This window comes from Apteryx rowi, unplaced genomic scaffold (assembly GCF_003343035.1).
Source record: "Apteryx rowi isolate R43461 unplaced genomic scaffold, aptRow1 scaffold_113, whole genome shotgun sequence".
NCBI lineage: Eukaryota > Metazoa > Chordata > Aves > Apterygiformes > Apterygidae > Apteryx > Apteryx rowi.
Genome location: NW_020447342.1, coordinates 522,460 through 540,277, shown reverse-complemented (window position 1 = coordinate 540,277; position 17,818 = coordinate 522,460). Strand labels below are relative to the sequence as shown.

The following is a 17,818-nucleotide window of genomic DNA, read 5'->3' as shown; positions in this document are numbered from 1 at the left end:
CTGAAAGGTATCTCTTAAAACGTCTGAATCATCTATATGTATTTTTAGGTTGCACTTTGAAGGTGAACCCGGAGGAGAGGTTGTCAATCACTGAACTTGTGAATCAATTGCAGGAGATTGCAGCGGCCAGGAATGTGAATCCTAAATCTCCCATCACAGAGGTGAAGTAGTCTCATAAGGGGTATTATTGATTGTCTTCTTTTTCACCTCTCTTACCCAATATTGGTTTAGTAACTAATGTCAGAGTAGGTCTCTTATTCCTTGGAAGCCTTCTGAAAATTTTACACTAACTTGTTTTGAAGTTTAGTTGAATTGGTTTTATATCGCTGATAGGGTCTTGAAAAATAGACTTTAAAGTGCAGAGCTTGCATGACATTGTAGGAAACTAGCTGTAGTTCATAATCCTTATTGACAGAATTGTCTTGATCTTGTGTCATTCTTTAGTAAGTGCTCAATTTCACATGCTGCATTTAATCATAATTAACTTGCACTGAAAAATATAGTGTGTGAGGGCTCTCCCTACACCAGCTTGAAACTCAGGTGCCTGTAGTGGTGCTTAATATGCACAGGACTGCAAGTGAATCAGTTAGTGTTTAAATTCCTGGCTTTCTCCCGAGACTCAGTAACTGGTAGCGTGCTTGTTTGCACCAAGTGAAAGTAACTTGCAAAGCATAATAATTGGCTGAATCAATATGAAAATCCTCATAGTGGGTATTAATCTCCACAGCTCCTGGAACAAAACGGAGGCTATGGAAACAATGCTCAGCCTCGGACGTCTATGACCTCAGTTTCACAGAGCTCCAAGCCTGCAGGACAGCTCAACAATATGTACAATGCAGGTATGTGCTGAAAGGGGTGTCTCAGATAGCATATAGCCAATAACACATCTTTTATGTGGGGGAAAAAATGTGGGGTTTTGAATAGACATTTTGCACAACTACTAGGTACTTGGCATTTACGTAGTTTTAATTTACGTTCAACTTTGTTTCTAACCCTGTCTTATTATTCTCAAAGTTTGCCTGTATGCTGATATGTGCAAATACGAATTTCTCAAGTTCACTGCTGGAAAGGATAGTAGTTAGTTTCCTGATGTAAAATAATTGAAACCAAAATGCATTTTTGACCTGAAGGGGAAAATAAGTGAATCAAAACTTGATGAAAATGACTTGTTGGTACAATAAGCTATAGTCTTTCTAAGAACGAGAGCTGTAGAGAAACTTTAACTCCTTATGCCGAAAGAACAAAAAATGGCTTATATTAAACACAAAACTGATTCAGCCAAGTATATGATACTTGAAAATGTATAATGCTAACAGGTAAACTTAAGAGGAGTTAAACTTGGACTGTTGTTCTTCTGAGAAGTGCTGTATTTCAACTGAAGCCTCATTACTTTGTGGCTGAAGTTACTGAGATAAGTATATATTTTGTGTCTGTGCATGACATTGGATCTCTGGTATAGGAAAGTGCCACTTTTGTCTTTGCTTTCCAAGCAGAACCACTTAGCATCAAATATGTTATGACTGAAAAAGATAGCATTCTGTTACTTCTTTGTAACTTTATGCTAAAACAGGCTTATTGGTGTCTTACGGTTGAGGCGGTGAAATAGGAAATGCAAAAGTAAATGCAGGGGTTTTGACTATGACTGCAGTCAGCTACAGATCAATGTAGTATTTTAACAATAAGGAGTCACTGACCTGATAGTGTATTTACTTTAGTCTACTATAAGCCTGTATAAGAAAGCAATACTTCTGCAGTAGTCTGGGGACCATCCTCCCTTCTTCCCCTGACACCCCTCCCTCAAAAACCAAAAAACTTCTGAACCCTCTGATAATTTGGAGCACTTTTGACAGCATTGTCAGTCTAAAGCTGTTTAGTTTTTTCCATTTCCAAGAGAAAAATGTCTATTAGGCCCAATAAGGGGAAAGCAGCAGCTGCAGCTCAACTCACTGGCTGTCCACTCATTACTACCTAATTCAGAATTAGCTATAAACTGTGCTGCCTTCTGCCCAGCTAATGATGAGAGGGTTGTGCAGGGAGGGTTTAAGGAAATGCACAGAGGACAACAATGGTGAGGAGAAGGTCTCATGGGTACCAGCTGAGGGAAGAACAGTAGTTGRACTAGCAGTACTTCATTGGTTCAACCAAAAGTTGTCTTCAAAAATCACACAAAATCTGACATAAAGCAGGTATTCCAGAGTTCAGTCAAATGAAAATATTTACATTTATTATAACAAAATGAAAAGCTAGACAGGGTTATTTGCATCTGATTTCTTACTAAATGAAAAGGTAGCTTCTGCCTCCATCTGATCATATATTGTATGTAAATATGAAGTGAAGCTCAACATTTCAATTATTATAGAAGATACCGAGGCAGTATTTTGTGAGGTTTTTCCTGCCAGATTGGTATTTCTTGCCATATTACTTGTCTGCTGAATTGCCAATGAGAGAAAGCGTATGCAAGAGGAAAATTTTAAAACTGGATAATGTTTATAGCAGTAATGTTGTTTGTGCATCAACTTCTGTGGAAGTATCCAGCTTCCTCATAGGATTATATTCAAAAGGTTGTCTAGTCATCTGTTTTATGCAGGGTCAAGCACTGTTTGTATACAATCAAATCAACGGAGTACTACCTGGGAGTCTGTTTAAAATGTAACTTAATTATGCCAGCTTGCTTTTGAATTCCTGCATTAAAGTGTCTCTATAGTGGAGATGCTTAAGTAGATATGCTAATAGCATGCTGCACTTTAAGCAATTGATACCAAAGAAAAAGCAGTGTATTGCTGCACAAACAGTATGAAATAAATGCTTTAGCTTCAGAGACTTTGTACTCTGTTTTCTTTTAAATGCAAATACTCTATTAAATAATTTCAGTTATTAAATAATTTGACTAGTACTTCTTGGACATACAGAGGCCATTTTTATATAGGTCACTTAAGAAAAAAGCTTTCTTTTAAAACTGTGAGCCTCAAAGCAAGGCTTAGTCTATATGTATATTCACTTCCAGCTTTGTAGGCAACATGTATTAATATGGTGCCCATTCCTGGACGTAACTTCTATTAAAGTACAATTATTTTTATTTAACTACTCTAGGCCTGACCGTTGCGGAATGTGACCAGACTTATGGAGGGTTCTTTGATATTCTGAGGGGTGGAACAGAGCGATTTTTCACTAATATTAAGGATACATCTTCTAAAGTTATCCAGTCTGTGGCCAAGTGAGTAAAAAATAATAAAAAAAAAATTGTGCTGGTAAGAGTTCTAAATGGAGGGTTAAGAGCTTACTCCAGAAATGATCAAATGCAGCATTCCTTTCCAAACATGAGCTCTAAAATCCATTATTAGCACTGAGATTTTTGACTAATAATATAAAAGTTATTGTAGCAACAGTATTCTAGCACTGAGAATGTTGGGGGGGAAAGCCTATCCATAAGTACTGCTTTCCCTTCTGTCTGCTCTGTTTTTTACAGATACTGAAAACCTGGGAGAGGTGAGCAGGTGGTCAGGAGCAGGGAGGAGTGCTGTGGAATAGGACTATTATGAAGCAGAATGAATCAGTTTGTAGATATGGACTCCATGAATAGGAGAGGAGGAAAAGAGTTGGAGCAATGAAGGATAAAGGGAATGGAGATGGGAGAAAAGCTGCAGGGAAATGGCTTATGAGCTCTTCTGTCCGGTTTAGTTTTCAGGTGGAATTCTATGCCCTTTCAAACACTTGTCAGATACAGGTGATTGGTGAAAGAGACTTAAGGCAAAATGAGAAAGGTTTGTCTCACTGTTTGTCTCCTGTGCTCTGAATTACATGGAAAATACTATTGTGGTTTGTGCATGTTCTCAGATACCCAGTGTGTGACTTTCTTCTAGTCAGTTTTTCAGTCCAATTGCAACTGTTTTTCCAGTACCTTTGTGTGAGTAATGATCAGAATCTGTTTTTATACATTTTTGACTCATAATAGATCATGCAATGTAAAAGCTTTTTCATAATGAATAATTCTAAGATGAGAAGGTAAGTCACTACTGAAAGCTGCGATTGAAATAAAGCCTCCTTAGGAATACAGTGCCATGTCCCTTGATCATAGGATTTCTGTCCCTCTAATTGGGATACTGTGCTATGGCTTGTCAAGTGTGTCTTATTTTGCCATATGTACTTCTGCCACTGAGTGTAGTTGTTTATTTTGCTGCTCTAAACTGTTTTTAATGTTCAGATAGTTCCGAGAGCTGTAGTTCTGGCACCTCTGTAGCCACTTCAAGTGCATTTTTAGCTGTTCTGTTTAGTCTGTTCAAACTTCCTGTGTGTAGCTTCAACAGAAGGGTAAGGTCTCCTGTTTTAAAGGTCACCAAAGTATAAGCAGCTTTTGTTCTCAAATGTTCTACAGATAAAACTAACTGGCACTGTAGCATCAAGCTTTTCATCAGTTGTCTACCATGAAGGATCCATACTGACTCAAAAGAAGGCAGGGAGGAGTAAAGAGGACTGAACAGCTGCATGACGAAAAGCAGTGACTGAATAGTAGCTTTGCAAAATTGTAGGAAACCTATAGTCTGTGTTAGAGGCTTAAAATTTGTGCTGCCTGTGGTAGGTGYCATGGTTTCATGCTTAAACCCATCTGTAAAACCCAGAGGTACAGAGTTTGTCAGTCAGCCCAACTCAGCCTGAGTATCCATGCCTGAAGTCAGTTCCATCTGGACTGGAGCAAGATGGCGAGGCAGCATGTGGACGATGGCAGAGTTTAGGATAAATACAGCCAGTGTGCTCTGCCCTTGCAGTGCTGTGATGCAGTGTAGACCTTCCTCTTCATGTGTTGCAGAGCTCCTCTGTGGAGTATGAAGATGTCGTCTTTTCACTGGAAATCAAGAGGGAAGGAGTTAATATATGGATGTATTTATCCTCCACATGGTGAATGTCGTCATGGCCAGGAGAAGCTTTTCTCTTCTGGGGGTTAGGGTTGAGTTTTAGTTTTTCATTTGGGAAAAGTGTCTCTTCCCAGTGCTTTGCCTTCCACATTCTGTTCTCTTGGTTCTTATTCCTGTATATGAAGTAACGTGATGAGCTACAACTTAAGTGCTCTCCTTTTTTTTTTCTCTTTGGTGTATACTGTCTTGCAGGTCTGTCCTTTATCTCCTATCGGACCTGCTAACTTCTCTGGAACTGATCTTCCTCTCACCTTCTCTTCAGTCTTACTTCTGTTCCTTTTGTTGTACCTTGTTAAAAATTAGTTTGGTAAAACATGGAAATGTAAATATCCTTGCCTTTGATAGCTATACTGTTTACAAACTTGAAGTTACTTAATTTCTTGTCTTAATTTTGGCCAGTTTTGCTTACCTTTTTACTTTAAGTTTTGTAGCATTTCTTGTGAGAGATAACAGTTAAATTTCTCTTCTGCTCCTTTGAAGTTGACCTCTACTTTCCCACCTGTTGTTCTTCTTGATCTTACTCTTTTGCACCTGAAGTTGACCTGAGTTTTTTGATTGTATACTATTTCTGAAGTACTCTTGCACTCAGCTCTTCTTGCACTTTTGTCACCATGTGACTTTCTGCATTTGTTGTGTCTCCATCAGTCTGTTATTGAAGAAATTTCCTCTTCCTGCTCTTGCAAGCAGTTTCTTCCTTAATGGCTGCTGGAAGTATAATTATCTTTGGAATTTCATCTTCTAGTGTTTTGCTGTTTTCCCAGTATTTAAGAGCTGTCTAAAAATGACCTTACAGTATGGAATGCCTCGTATTACCYGACAGCTTATTCTTGTTTCTCTTATCTTGTTTTTTTGTGTTTTTTTTCTGTTTATTGGTTTTCTTTATTTCCATAGTTAGTGCAGTATGGAAGGAATAAAACAGTAACTGTATATCCAAGCAGAGCTGATCTTGCTGTTTATGAAATGTAGGTTAGTGAGTCCTTGCTATCTGAAAAGATTCTACACAGTTCACAAACTCTTCTCTACAATTGGTTTAGATTATAGTGACTATCCAAAATACCTGTCTAGTTCCTATCATATTCCTGCGGAGTTACTGTTTACTGTGCTACTTCTGAATGGCCGGTTAGCAGTCTGTGGTTAAACTCTACAATTGACACCTTATTTATAATCCCCTTTTTTGGAAAAAAGGGAAAAATATGACCGAGATGGAATATGAGGCTCTACTATATAGTGCTGTCCAGAACCCCATGGCATTTATGCTGTAAATTTGAATGGAAAATAAACTGTTGAAATCCCATAAGTTGCTTCAAACTTTATCCAGTGTCATTAGTTAATTGTGATAGTGTCTGAGCCTCTGTGATGGATTGAAGTGCTGTTGCAGATATTTTTAGTATGTCCTGTGGAATTTACCAAATGTTCTTAGTCAAAGAAAACATCTTTAAATCTTTGCATCGTATTCTTTTACACTACAAAAAGTTGCATATGTGGATATCGATTACACTAAGTAGCTTGTGAAGGTAATTGTTTGCTGACTTTGTTTTGGTTTGTAGCTCTTAAGTGGGAGCATCATGGTATCAAAATTAGATCAACTAATCACAACCCTTCTCCAGCTAAAGGGGAGGGCAGCAGCTCTTTGGGTTTCTGAGAATTGCCAGAGGCTTGCCRGACAGGGTCTGTAAATGTGCTGTGAGTTAAAACAGATTACCTTGTACAAGCTGTTTTTCCTTAAATTGTCTAAATAACTCCCAGGTTTCATCAGGAGGGGGCCCTTCTCAGGTGTTTTGGTCTAGAYTGGTTCTTTTTAGTGGTCCTATAATTTTAATTTCTGGGTAGGTCTGGTTAGTGTGTATTTTAATCCTTAATTGTGTTCAATAGTTTACTGAAATGGCAAACCATGAATTTGAGTATTTCCTAATGTTTATGTAGAACCTGTGACAGGGTCTCTTAAGTTCTTTAGCATTTAAACATTCACGATGCTGCTGAGTCCTACCACTGGCATTCCACTTTCTTGAGCTACTTATGCTTTAACTGAGCCAAAGTGTTAATTCTTTGTATCTACTATAGAAAATATCTGTTGGTCATAATCCATTATATGTGCTGCCAGTGTCATTTTCCCTTTACAAGCTTGTGGCTGCAGCTGGTACCATGAGGGGGGGATGTAACACTTTCTTCYCTCCTATTGTACCCTTCACTGCCTTCCCATAACTCTTCAACTAACATGAGCAACAGACATTCTGGACAAAATAAAGTGTCTTTTCTTTGCTGTGTTTTTTCCTCAACCACGCCTAAGTGCTCTTGTGTTGAAGTCCTAGGTAGGTAGAGGTGTCTCCTTTCTGCTGATCACTTTTTCTGAATCATGGAGATTTCCATTATCTGCAGTCAGAATTTTTTTTCCTCATTGAATCAACACCATAGTGGAAGAATTAAAGCAAATGTTTTATATTTGCTACAAAAGTTACTTTTTTCATCTCCACCCTACCTGGCTTTATTTTAGTTCATATTTTGGTCAGATGGCCTCTTATTTATCCCCAGTAAGTGATAGTCTGAAAACTAAAATGTGTGTCATGGGCTACAAGGAACTGGAGTGAATGAGAGCTGTCCTTGTCCCCCAGTTCACCTCATTTGGAGATTACAGGTGGTCTGCTTAAAGCCAAAACCCCCTTCCAGCATAGCCAGTAAATGTTACATGCATCCAGTTCCAAATGGTATTCATAGCAGCCCACAACTTGTGATCAGTCTTCTGCTCCATTAGAACAGTCTTTGTCCCTAAAGTGTTTAATCTAAGAATTTAGGAAACAGGTACCTTCTATTGCTAGCTTACTTTACTTCTAAGGTAATTTTGTTTCTTTGTGCAGTGCTAATATTTCGTGAATTTTGGAGTTGCACTAGGTAGGTGAATGATCAATCCAATTCTATGAAGCAAGATGTGAATTTTGGTGCTGCACTTCCTCCTAGCTTAAAAAAAAAAGCTATTGCAAGGATGGTGGTGCTTAGATGGTTCTTGCTTGTTGTTGTGAGTATAGTGATGCTAGCTGGAAGAAGATTATGTAAAGCTTTATTTGACTGAAGATGATACTTGTTTACTCACCTTGTTGCTCTACCGATTAGTCTGCCATTTTGTTCTTTCTTTCCCATCTTCATCTGTTAATAACTCAAGGTAACTATGCACTGTTCTAAAATTTTGTGCTTAATGTTAACCAGCTTGTTTTGTGAATTTAATTTTAGCTTGCTGGAATTGTATATATTTTTTGTTTAGTATTAGGTATAGTGCTTAAATGCAGTTATCTGGCAAGATTGATGTTGCCAACTGTTTTTACATAGTGAAGAGGTTTTGTTATATAACTAAAACTTCTGGTTTTGTTCAGGTGTTTACACTGCACAGTGGGAGTTTGTAAATTATTTCACTTGCTATATTTCTCATTAGACTTTTCATTACAAAAACCTTGAAGTAACCTGATACCATCAGAAAAGGGACTCAATATGGGTATGATAAGTTTCCTGTTTAGCTTAATTGGAGTCTTACAGTACACTGTCTGGGGCTTTTCTTGTGGGTCATAAGCCAGAAGCTCTTCATCCAATGTGTTGATTTGTTTGAATATTTTTCCATTCTTGTTACCTGCCAGCAATATCTCTATGTAAATAAAATGTGTGCTGCTGTTAGCATTGTAATTAGGAAAGGCCTCAGTCCTGATATTTAGTCCAGTGCAGAAGATCTCCAAGTAAAGAGGAAAAATTGCAAAAGCTTTTTCAAATTTAGTTACAGGACTATATCTTGAAGTGTGAGGGAATGCAAATAAGTGTRAGGAATGGACTGCACAATTGCTGCGCGTATTTTTTTGTCTTCCTGTCATTTAAAGCAGCCTCTTAGTTACCAAAGTCTGACATGAAGCACTCCACTAGAAATATAGTAATAATGATTCAGTCTTAATACTGAAGTAGCTCTGAAATTTTCATAATAAAGTCCAAGGAAAACATGGAATGGTAATTCAAGGATAAAAAGTTATGCTTTTTAGGGAACTTCTATTGATTCTGCAGTTTGTGTAACGGTCACATATTTTAACTAAGCACTAACATTCTGAAACTTGTTCATTTTTAATAGGCAAACAACGTATTTTCTGCAAAACAGTGAGCTTGAGGTGCCCATGCTGTATATTATTAGCATACTATGTTACACTTTTTCAGTGGGTATTTTAGTTTAAAAGTGTATAGAGCTTTTCTGTAGCTGTGTAAAGTGAGATCAGTGCTCCTAATAATGTCATGTTTAATGTAGACGRATGTAGAAAGCAAAGCTATATAATAAAATGGTGTTGCTAATAAAGGGTCAATATCTGAAACAGTTCCTAAAGGAATGGGTATGAAGACCTTGGGTTTTTGCCTTTCTATATCTGTCCATCCATCTCAGATTGCTGTAACACTCAGGTTAAATAGCATCGAAGGCATAATTGTTCTTTATTCTCAGCCTATCATATGAGGTGGATGTTTAACTTGATGCCAAAAAAGTTGAACTGTTCAGAATCTTGGAATAAAAATTATTTGGGTGTTTTGTGCACCTCTTTCTGCAGGATTTTCAGGTTTAAGTTTTTTCAGTGCTTTGTCAAGTGAGATACTCAAATTTCTATATGATATTTTCCAGTTCTCTTGAGTCCCTTGTTCAGTATCATTGTTAGGATGCTCTGATCATGCTATTCTACATACACTCCTTGATGTCATTGTTTTAGAATAATTGTTCTTGCCTTATATAATGTCTTCCTCAAAGTCCTTGTGAATTCAGTAATGCTTTAGTCTATCCCTCCAGCTTCCTGACTTTTTACTAGCAAGCCATAAGGAATCCAAAACAGTGTAATGTTTTCTCTTGATGTTTGAGTGCAGTGTTCCAGGTCTGCTCTCTGAAGTAGTCTCTTGAAACTTCATCATGATGTAAAAGCCTTCCTTCAGTAGCGCTGTTTAATCGCTTCTACATTCTTTAAATGCGAACTGTAGTAGTGTGATGATATTTTGATATTCTGAATATTATACACTACTGAAGTTGGAGATGCCTAAAGCATGTTCTATAGGTGATGTTTGTTCTTGTTTTGCCAATCAAGAATGCAGACCTGCGTGATCACRCTCAAGGGTGTTGACTTATGCTGGGCTCTTCAAGCTTTTTCATCCTGCTACATAGCAGGTAGCCTAGAATAAAAAAAGTCACTGGGAGATTGTTACTCTTCAAAAGGCTGCTCTTTAAAAACTGTGTGTAGCTTTATATATAAAAAAAGTGATTAATGCCTTGCTTGCTATGGGCACTTTGGAAGTGAGTTTTCAGGGGAATGATTTAATGAGGGAAGAGATTGAAATAAACTCTACTTGTATGGAATCAAGAAAATGGGATGCATGGCAAACTTGTGGGAGAGTTAAGTTGGTTCAAATATAATCTTTCAACAATCTTTGTTTTAAGCATTAAAACATACTCCAGTTAAGATGTTAATGGATTCTTCTTAGACTTTAAAACTGGTACCTTCCCAGTAATGAGATGTCTTCAGGTTCTCTGAGAAGCCACTTATTTGCATATTTACAATGAAACTTTGAGTAGCAGTAGGAGCTATTGGAATGATTTAAATACTGAAGGCAAGTGTACAACATCCCAACAGATGGTTTTGTGGCAACGAGTGCAGATGAGTAGTTTTTCAGAGTTACCTTCTATTCTGTAAACCTTGAGCTGTGAGGAGCAAGCCTCAGATAGAAGAAAGTGGTGGGTGGAGCCTGAGAGACCTGGGATTTGGATTTACAGCTGGACAGTTATATTACCATATATTAATTCTGATGTGTCTTATTTCAGTTATGCAAAAGGAGACTTGGATATATCATACATCACTTCCAGAATTGCTGGTATGGTAGCATGTCTGTCTTATGAATAATTTTTTGTTTGTTTTTAATATATAAAAAGTGAATACCTTACCTGGTGATGTTCTGTTTTCAGTGATGTCCTTTCCAGCTGAAGGTGTAGAATCTGCCATCAAAAATAACATAGAAGATGTCCGGTTATGTTTAGACTCTAAACACCCTGGCCACTATGCTGTGTACAATCTTTCTCCAAGGACATACAGGCCTTCAAGATTCCATAACAGGGTGTGTATAGTTTCTTGTGTACTTTCTTATAAAAGGTCTTTCAACACAATATCTTGATTACAACTACAGTTTCCTGTTGTGTGATTTGTTAAAGTAGGTTATATAATCAAAGTTCATGAAAGAATAGTTATAAGGTAAGAGTAACCTGAATTCTGCTTGTCTTTGCTTCCAATCAAACTTGCTGATTAAAGGCTGATCTTTAATCTTACTGATTAATGGTTGTTTCGTAGACTAGTAATACCTTTGAAGAAATGTGTAGGTACCCAGGAGTTCCCTTGTCTGTTTCAGACTTAAAAATATGTAGCTTAATTAAAAATCTTACTAAATTTTAATATTCTACATTCAGAGGTTTTCCTCTTCCAGTTGCAGTACCCTTTTAGGGACTGATTTGCACAACCTGTTTACTGGACTTTCTCTTTGTTTGGCTACATCTTTCTTGACTCTTATGTGGCTCAGTCTTGGAGTGCTGCTTTTTCATAAGTGAGCAACCTAGCTCTGCTTATGGCTACTGCCTGAAATACTGGCACAGCTTAGCTGAACCTGCTCTTGCTTGCAGGTGCCTTCCTAGACAATTCTCTGAAAATAAAATAAGGAAATATTTCCCCAATTCAACATCAAGATTGAGGACAGCTTGTTAGGTGCTGAGATGTTGGACTTCAGTATCGGTCTCTGCTAAATCCATCTCAAAGCTGTCCTGTAACTAGCCCAACAGTGGAAACTGGTACTGTGTTATGAGCTCTCTAGCATTGTCCACATTAGGCCTCAGATAAAACAGTCTGCAGTGATCGTGCCCTTTGCTATGGTACTAACTGACCAGAGGAGAGTCAAAACATTTGCTACACACAACTCTTTTTTGACCTTGCCTTGCAGAGCTCTCATTAGCATTACTTCAGTTATCTGAGTTTACTTAAACTTTGTCAGGCTGGAAAATGTTTAATGTATTCTATTCAGTGCTTGTCACTTACCTTTCCTCCCTTTGCTTCCTCACAAACTGATGGAAAAAGACACCTGAAAAACAATTGCTGCCTCTTTGGGTAGAGGTGCTAAACTTCTTTTTTTCTGAAGCTGGTTCCATATCAGGGCTTAGTCTAGTTGCCAGAGTCTGTTCGACATGAAAAGCAAAATTTGATCGTGCAGGGGACCTGTGATTGATTTGGAGCAAAAAACAAGTTTCAGCAGTGCTTTTTAGACCTAGAGTTCTCAAATGTCCACTGCAGGTGATATGTTTTTTAATGAACTGATTATTCCTCTTCGTACAAAGCTGTCAGTCCCAATTTATGGAATGTTAAATCCTGACTGGAAAATTGTCTACCCTGGAGACACAGTTCTTTTGTCTGCAAACAAGTCAAAGGTGCCAATGCAGCGATATTCATGGTGTATTGGCACAGTGTAAGGTAATATGAACACTGCTATATCTGCCAATGATTGGAAGCTCTTCTGATCTTTCAGTACATTTAACTTAGTGACATTCATTTTGTTTCATGAGCTTTGTTTTGTTTTCCTGTAGCTGAAAGTTAATAGGAGATTATAACTTGTCAAAACCGTTGTAGGCTCCTGCCCCCTTTATTGTCTGGGATGTTTTGAAAACTTCTACAAAACATTATGGTCTTTTGTAAACCAAAGATTTTACTTGGAGAACAAGCTCTTACCGTAAATGTGGTAGGAAATTTTCACAATGCATCTTTGAAATACAGATACTCCAAATGAGCAATACTCACTACTTTTATTTTGTTTTTTGGTGACTTACACTGGGTGAGAGCAGCTGTCTAGGAAGCTAAGGAAGCTTAGTATTTCTCTAGTGTCTGCAAATGTAATTCTGGCAAGCCTTATAAACTTGATCAGAGGAAAACAGCTTCTGAAATACCTAAAACCATGACATTCTGCTTAGATATTTACAAAGTGGTAGCTTGTTGATTCCTGCTATGCACTATCTTTAGGGATCTTTTTTGATCTTTTTCTTTATCCTTAAAGTTGATGCTAGTTTTGAAGTCTTCTCTGTTCTAGTCTTGGAACAGGTTGGCCAGAGGTTGTGCAGTCTTCAGGCCTGGAGGTTTTCAAGTCTCAGCTGGATAAAGCCCTCAGCTGACCTCGTAGCTGACCGTACTTTGAACAGATTGGACTAGAGCCCTCCTGAAGGGAGGGGCCCTAGAGCCCTGTCCCTTACAACCTGAATTATTCCTTGATCTTATTTTATATGAGGAGGTTCTAGGTATCTAAAGATGCCAGCAAAATGACATTAGTTTGGCGATTTAGATTCTGCTAATGACCTGGGTTGGTGGATCAGATTGTTTTGAGCTTACAACACAGACAAAGAATGAAAAGGCAGTGTTATGTGGTATACATTGTATGGCAAAACTAGTCTGAGCAGAATGCAAACTGTAAAACAAAAGCAGTTCTGCTTGCATTTTGAATACGCCTGTTTTCCAGACAGATTTCTAGTTTATAGCTGTAGTGCTGCTGTATGAATCTTTCACTGATAATATAATACTTGAATTACTGAACCCCACACTGAAACCTGTGGTGAACAAGAAAAGGGCTGCTTGCTTTTATCTGGTCAGTGATTACTGTGTAAGCTTTTTACTACCAAAAGAATATTTGACTTAAATTTCCAGCAAGGAGAAGCACTTTTAATCCAAAAAGTACAGCAATTTCAGGATACTAGAATACAGCAAATAACTATAGGAGACTCTGTCAAACTTTTTTGCACTTTTTTTTCTGAGCTTGCCATGATGATAATTTCATTGAGAATTTTTTGTGAGTGATACTCCAGTCAGTTCAGGTAATTACTCTTAGAACAACCCTTGTACCATTCAATCTGGGTAAGAAGGCATGTGGCTCATAGCAGAAGTCTTCCACGGCAGTTGTGGTCCTGGTTAAAAAGAAACAGTAAAACTTGCTTTGTAAATTGTGTCTTTGAACCTGGCAAAACATCCACTTTAAGTTTCAAGAGCTCTAGGATCAGGTTTCATGGATTGTGTCCTTATGTGGCAGCCAGTTTTAAGAACATAGACTGTCTCAGCAGTGAAGTTTATTATTTCCTAGTCTTTTGTAACACCAATTGTAGAAAGAACATTATTCAATTTTTAAAGCTTTTCTTTGAATAAAGGAGAAATATAAGAGAACAACTTTGTGTTTTATTTAATGTGTATGAATTAAGTTGAAAGCTGTTTTGTTTCACTAGCTGAAATTGTTTTCCTGAAGAACAAGAAATGATTAGGTTTGAGCTGCTGATAYTCATAGTGCAGCAAACTACAGACAGGACTGAAGGTCTGTTGTGCTTGATGCTATAAAGAGCTTTTTACACTGTGTGAGACTACTTTTCTTGAACAACTCGTTTCATTTCTGCCTGAGGTTGATGCTGAAGTGTAAAATTGCCTCTACAGTTTATACTATGTGAATGTATATGAGTATTTCTCATTTGTTTCTCACTGCAGGTTTCTGAATGTGGCTGGCCAGCAAGACGAGCACCAAATCTTCAGAATCTTTATAGCATATGCAAGAACATGCATTTATGGCTGAAACAAGATCAGAAAAATGTTTGCATTGTGCACTGCCTTGTAAGTAATTGGTTTAATTCTGGAGTGCTTTGCTCAATCCAACTTTAGATTGTCAATAAGGATGCTAGTGTCCACTTGGTTTGTGAGTATTAGTGATTTTTTCTACTCTGGAACATGGAGACTGTTCTGTGCTAATGTGTTTAGAAAAGCAGTTTGCATCAGTTTTCTCTTTAGGCAATCAGTAGGATAATATAGCCCTTGTTTCTGTGTTCGTAGTATGTACGAACATGCGCGCGCGCACACACACACACATACAGTTTTGGGCCACATGTCACAGGGCATACACCAGACTTACTAGAAGTGAATGAGAGCTGCAATGTCTTGTATTTGTCTAGCTGGAAATTACTTTGGATTTAATCTGTTGCAAATAATGGCTTTAACTGGGAGAGAGAGTGTGTTTTAGACAGTTTCTCAGGCAACAAAACATGATTTGGGAGTTTCTTCCTGTAAGGAAGAAACCGTGACCGTGGGGAGCAGAGATATGGGAGCGGATAAGGGATTCCTGATCTTCTGATCTTGACTAAAGTTTGTACTACTGGAGTGAATCGCTAAGTTTTTACATCCTAATTTAAATGCTCTACTTGAAAACAAGCAGTTAACAGCAAGGCCGAAATGGCAACCCTGCCCCACTTCAGCTACAATTAAGGCTTTCTGGATTRCCAAAAACTGCCATCCTGAGTTTCTGATATCATTGTAGCATGTATGCCAAAGGGCTGGAGTAGCTCCTGGACATCTGCAGTAATACTTTGTTCTGCATAATTATTTGAGGTCATGCAGTCATGGTCATCCTTGAAAACTTGTGTAGCTTTGTCATTGAAGATATCAGTACAGGATCATTTTGATGGAACTTAATGGCAAAACTCGAACTCGATAAATGACAGCTATTTAAATATGGTTAATTGTTGTTTCAGATACTGGCATTTGACCTTTGTTTGAATATAGCTTTTCCTTGTGTGTGTGTGTGTGTATAATTATCTTGGTACTTTTAATTTCCTTTATGAAGGCTATTTCTTTTCAAAACAGTTCAGCCACAAATCTCATCTGGCTTTTTGGGGCTTCAGGAAAAATTTTAGCTTTAAAATCTAGCTGTTTCTGATTTTTATCTAGATGTTTTTTATTGCTGCCTTAATGACTGTTCTGGCCTGAGGATTGTTTATTTTTAATATCCAAAGTCCATCATCCTGTAAAAACACAAATGGAAAAATTGAAATTCTTACTCTTTGGCCTTCTGTCCTTGCAGTAGTTTCTTTTGTTTCCGTTCTGTATATCAATCAAGCTTCTTTCTGAAATGCAAGCTTCTGTCAGTGGATTTGTTTACTAATGAATAATATATTCTTAATATTTTGAATGCTGTAATTCTGACTGAAGTCTTCAGTGCCTGAAATATCTTCCTCTGACATCATGAACAGTTGCAAAGGATTTTCTATGACTTTCTAGTTGACCTGTACAATGATTTTTCTCCCTTCTGTGTGATGCTTTTATTTGGAAATGGCTTTGTAATGCTAGTGCACTTAAGTCACTGCTTGTCATGCTGGTCAGTGTTTTATTCTTCACTTGTACTCATCAATGTCTTGTCCTAAAGAGTAGTCTTCTCAGGGTAAGGACTGTTTTTGTTCCATCTGTGTGATATTTAGCTGAAAGGCATGGTTTAGTTTGTAGAAACAGACTAATTCAGGTTAGAAGTTACTTCTGGAGGTCATTAGGCTCAGTCTGATGCTCAGAGCAGGGCCAACTTCAATATTAGTTCATACTGCTCGTAATTAAGGCTTCCTAGTTGTGCCAACAGTATAAGAATTTACTGATTTACTCTTTAAAGATTTGGCTGCTCTGGTGCTGGCAGACCTTTTTAGTGAGCTAAGTTGTGGTTAGAATACATGCCTGGCTCTGAAGGAAATGACTATTAAAACAAGCTGAGAAGAGATTTCCTTCTTCCCTTGGTACTTTTGCTCAATCCAACTTGTAATTTTTGCTCAATCCACACACGTAATGAGTATTAATATGCTAAACGACTACACAAATTTGTGTTCTTTGCTTGCTAGCAAAGAAAACTTGAGGAAAGTCCTGTCAGCCTTTATCTCCTGACTTCCAAATCTTCAGTATTTTATAGTGTAGGGCTGAATTTGGCATGTGTAACAGTGGTCCCTGCAGATTAATGCTCGGTGTTATTCTTTCCCTCTCTTAAACTTCCCTGACAAATATTAGTCTCATGCAGTTTTAGTCACAAGATCTTCATAGTGTTCAGTGTGGCTCAATTCTTTTGCATCTTAGGACTTGTCTTGTAGCAGAAACCAATGGGCTGTTGGCCAAGAAAAGCACTGAAGTTGAGTCTCAGGCAGCAGCCAGAAAACAGGCTTGAAAATGGATATTAGTGATAGTAAGGTAAAAAACATCGAATTGAACACTTCAGACCATATTAAGCTAAAGTTATTATTGACATCTGAGCAARTAGATCATTTTAGTATCTTTGTCTTTTTGAAATAAAATGAAAAATTTTCACATTCAAATTCAAATTTCAAATCTGATTGCACTGGAGCTTGGACTTCATTACATAAAGTAGGCAGCATGTTCTTCAGTAACTTCTGTAATGCTTTTTCCACTAGATTTAATAACAAAATTGCAATTTTTTTGTAGGATGGAAGAGCAGCATCTGCTGTTGTAGTTTGTTCTTTTCTATGTTTCTGTCGTCTCTTCACTACTGCTGAGGCTGCAGTTTATATGTTCAGTATGAAACGCTGTCCTCCTGGCATTTGGCCTTCTCATAAAAGGTATGGTATCAGTCTGTTTGTAGGGTACTGTTGAAGCAAGTATTTCTACAATCATGAATATGCTACTATTCATACAGAACGCTTTCTAGGAAGATTAATAATTTCAAAAGTGGCTTTGTTAGAACTGCAATATTCAGGAAAATGGGTGTCATGATTAGGTAAAGTAGTTGTGAATTTTGTAAGACTTTACACATTCTTGTTACTACTGAATCAAATGCAATCTGTGGTGAAGCAATGTTAGGAATGAAAGCAAGGGTATACAATGCTTTTGAAATGCATTCTTAAGTATAAGATGCACTTTCACATGTGGATTACATTCTATGCCATGCTTAGTAATTGTTATTTCAGTAGGCCTTAGTGTCAGCAAAATGCAAGTTCTGTGGAAAGAGTAACAGTATAATTCCTGTTTAGTAGATAACAGAATACCTTCTGTTTTTTAAGAGTGCGTGCAGAGATTACTTTCGTACATGTTGAAGTGTTTTAA

The 17,818-nt window shown here is 37.6% G+C and overlaps 1 protein-coding gene across 2 annotated transcripts in view; it reads left to right on the top strand.

Moving 5' to 3' along the window:
- GAK (cyclin G associated kinase) overlaps positions 1-17,818 on the top strand; it is a 79,047-nt gene that overhangs the window by 26,281 nt on the left and 34,948 nt on the right. For both annotated transcript variants that reach the window (XM_026077926.1, XM_026077934.1), the window contains exons 9-15: positions 49-161; positions 728-839; positions 3,091-3,214; positions 10,723-10,772; positions 10,864-11,012; positions 14,447-14,569; positions 17,201-17,334. In XM_026077926.1, the coding sequence (XP_025933711.1) occupies positions 49-161; positions 728-839; positions 3,091-3,214; positions 10,723-10,772; positions 10,864-11,012; positions 14,447-14,569; positions 17,201-17,334 (805 nt within the window). The remainder of the gene's footprint in view (positions 1-48; positions 162-727; positions 840-3,090; positions 3,215-10,722; positions 10,773-10,863; positions 11,013-14,446; positions 14,570-17,200; positions 17,335-17,818) is intronic.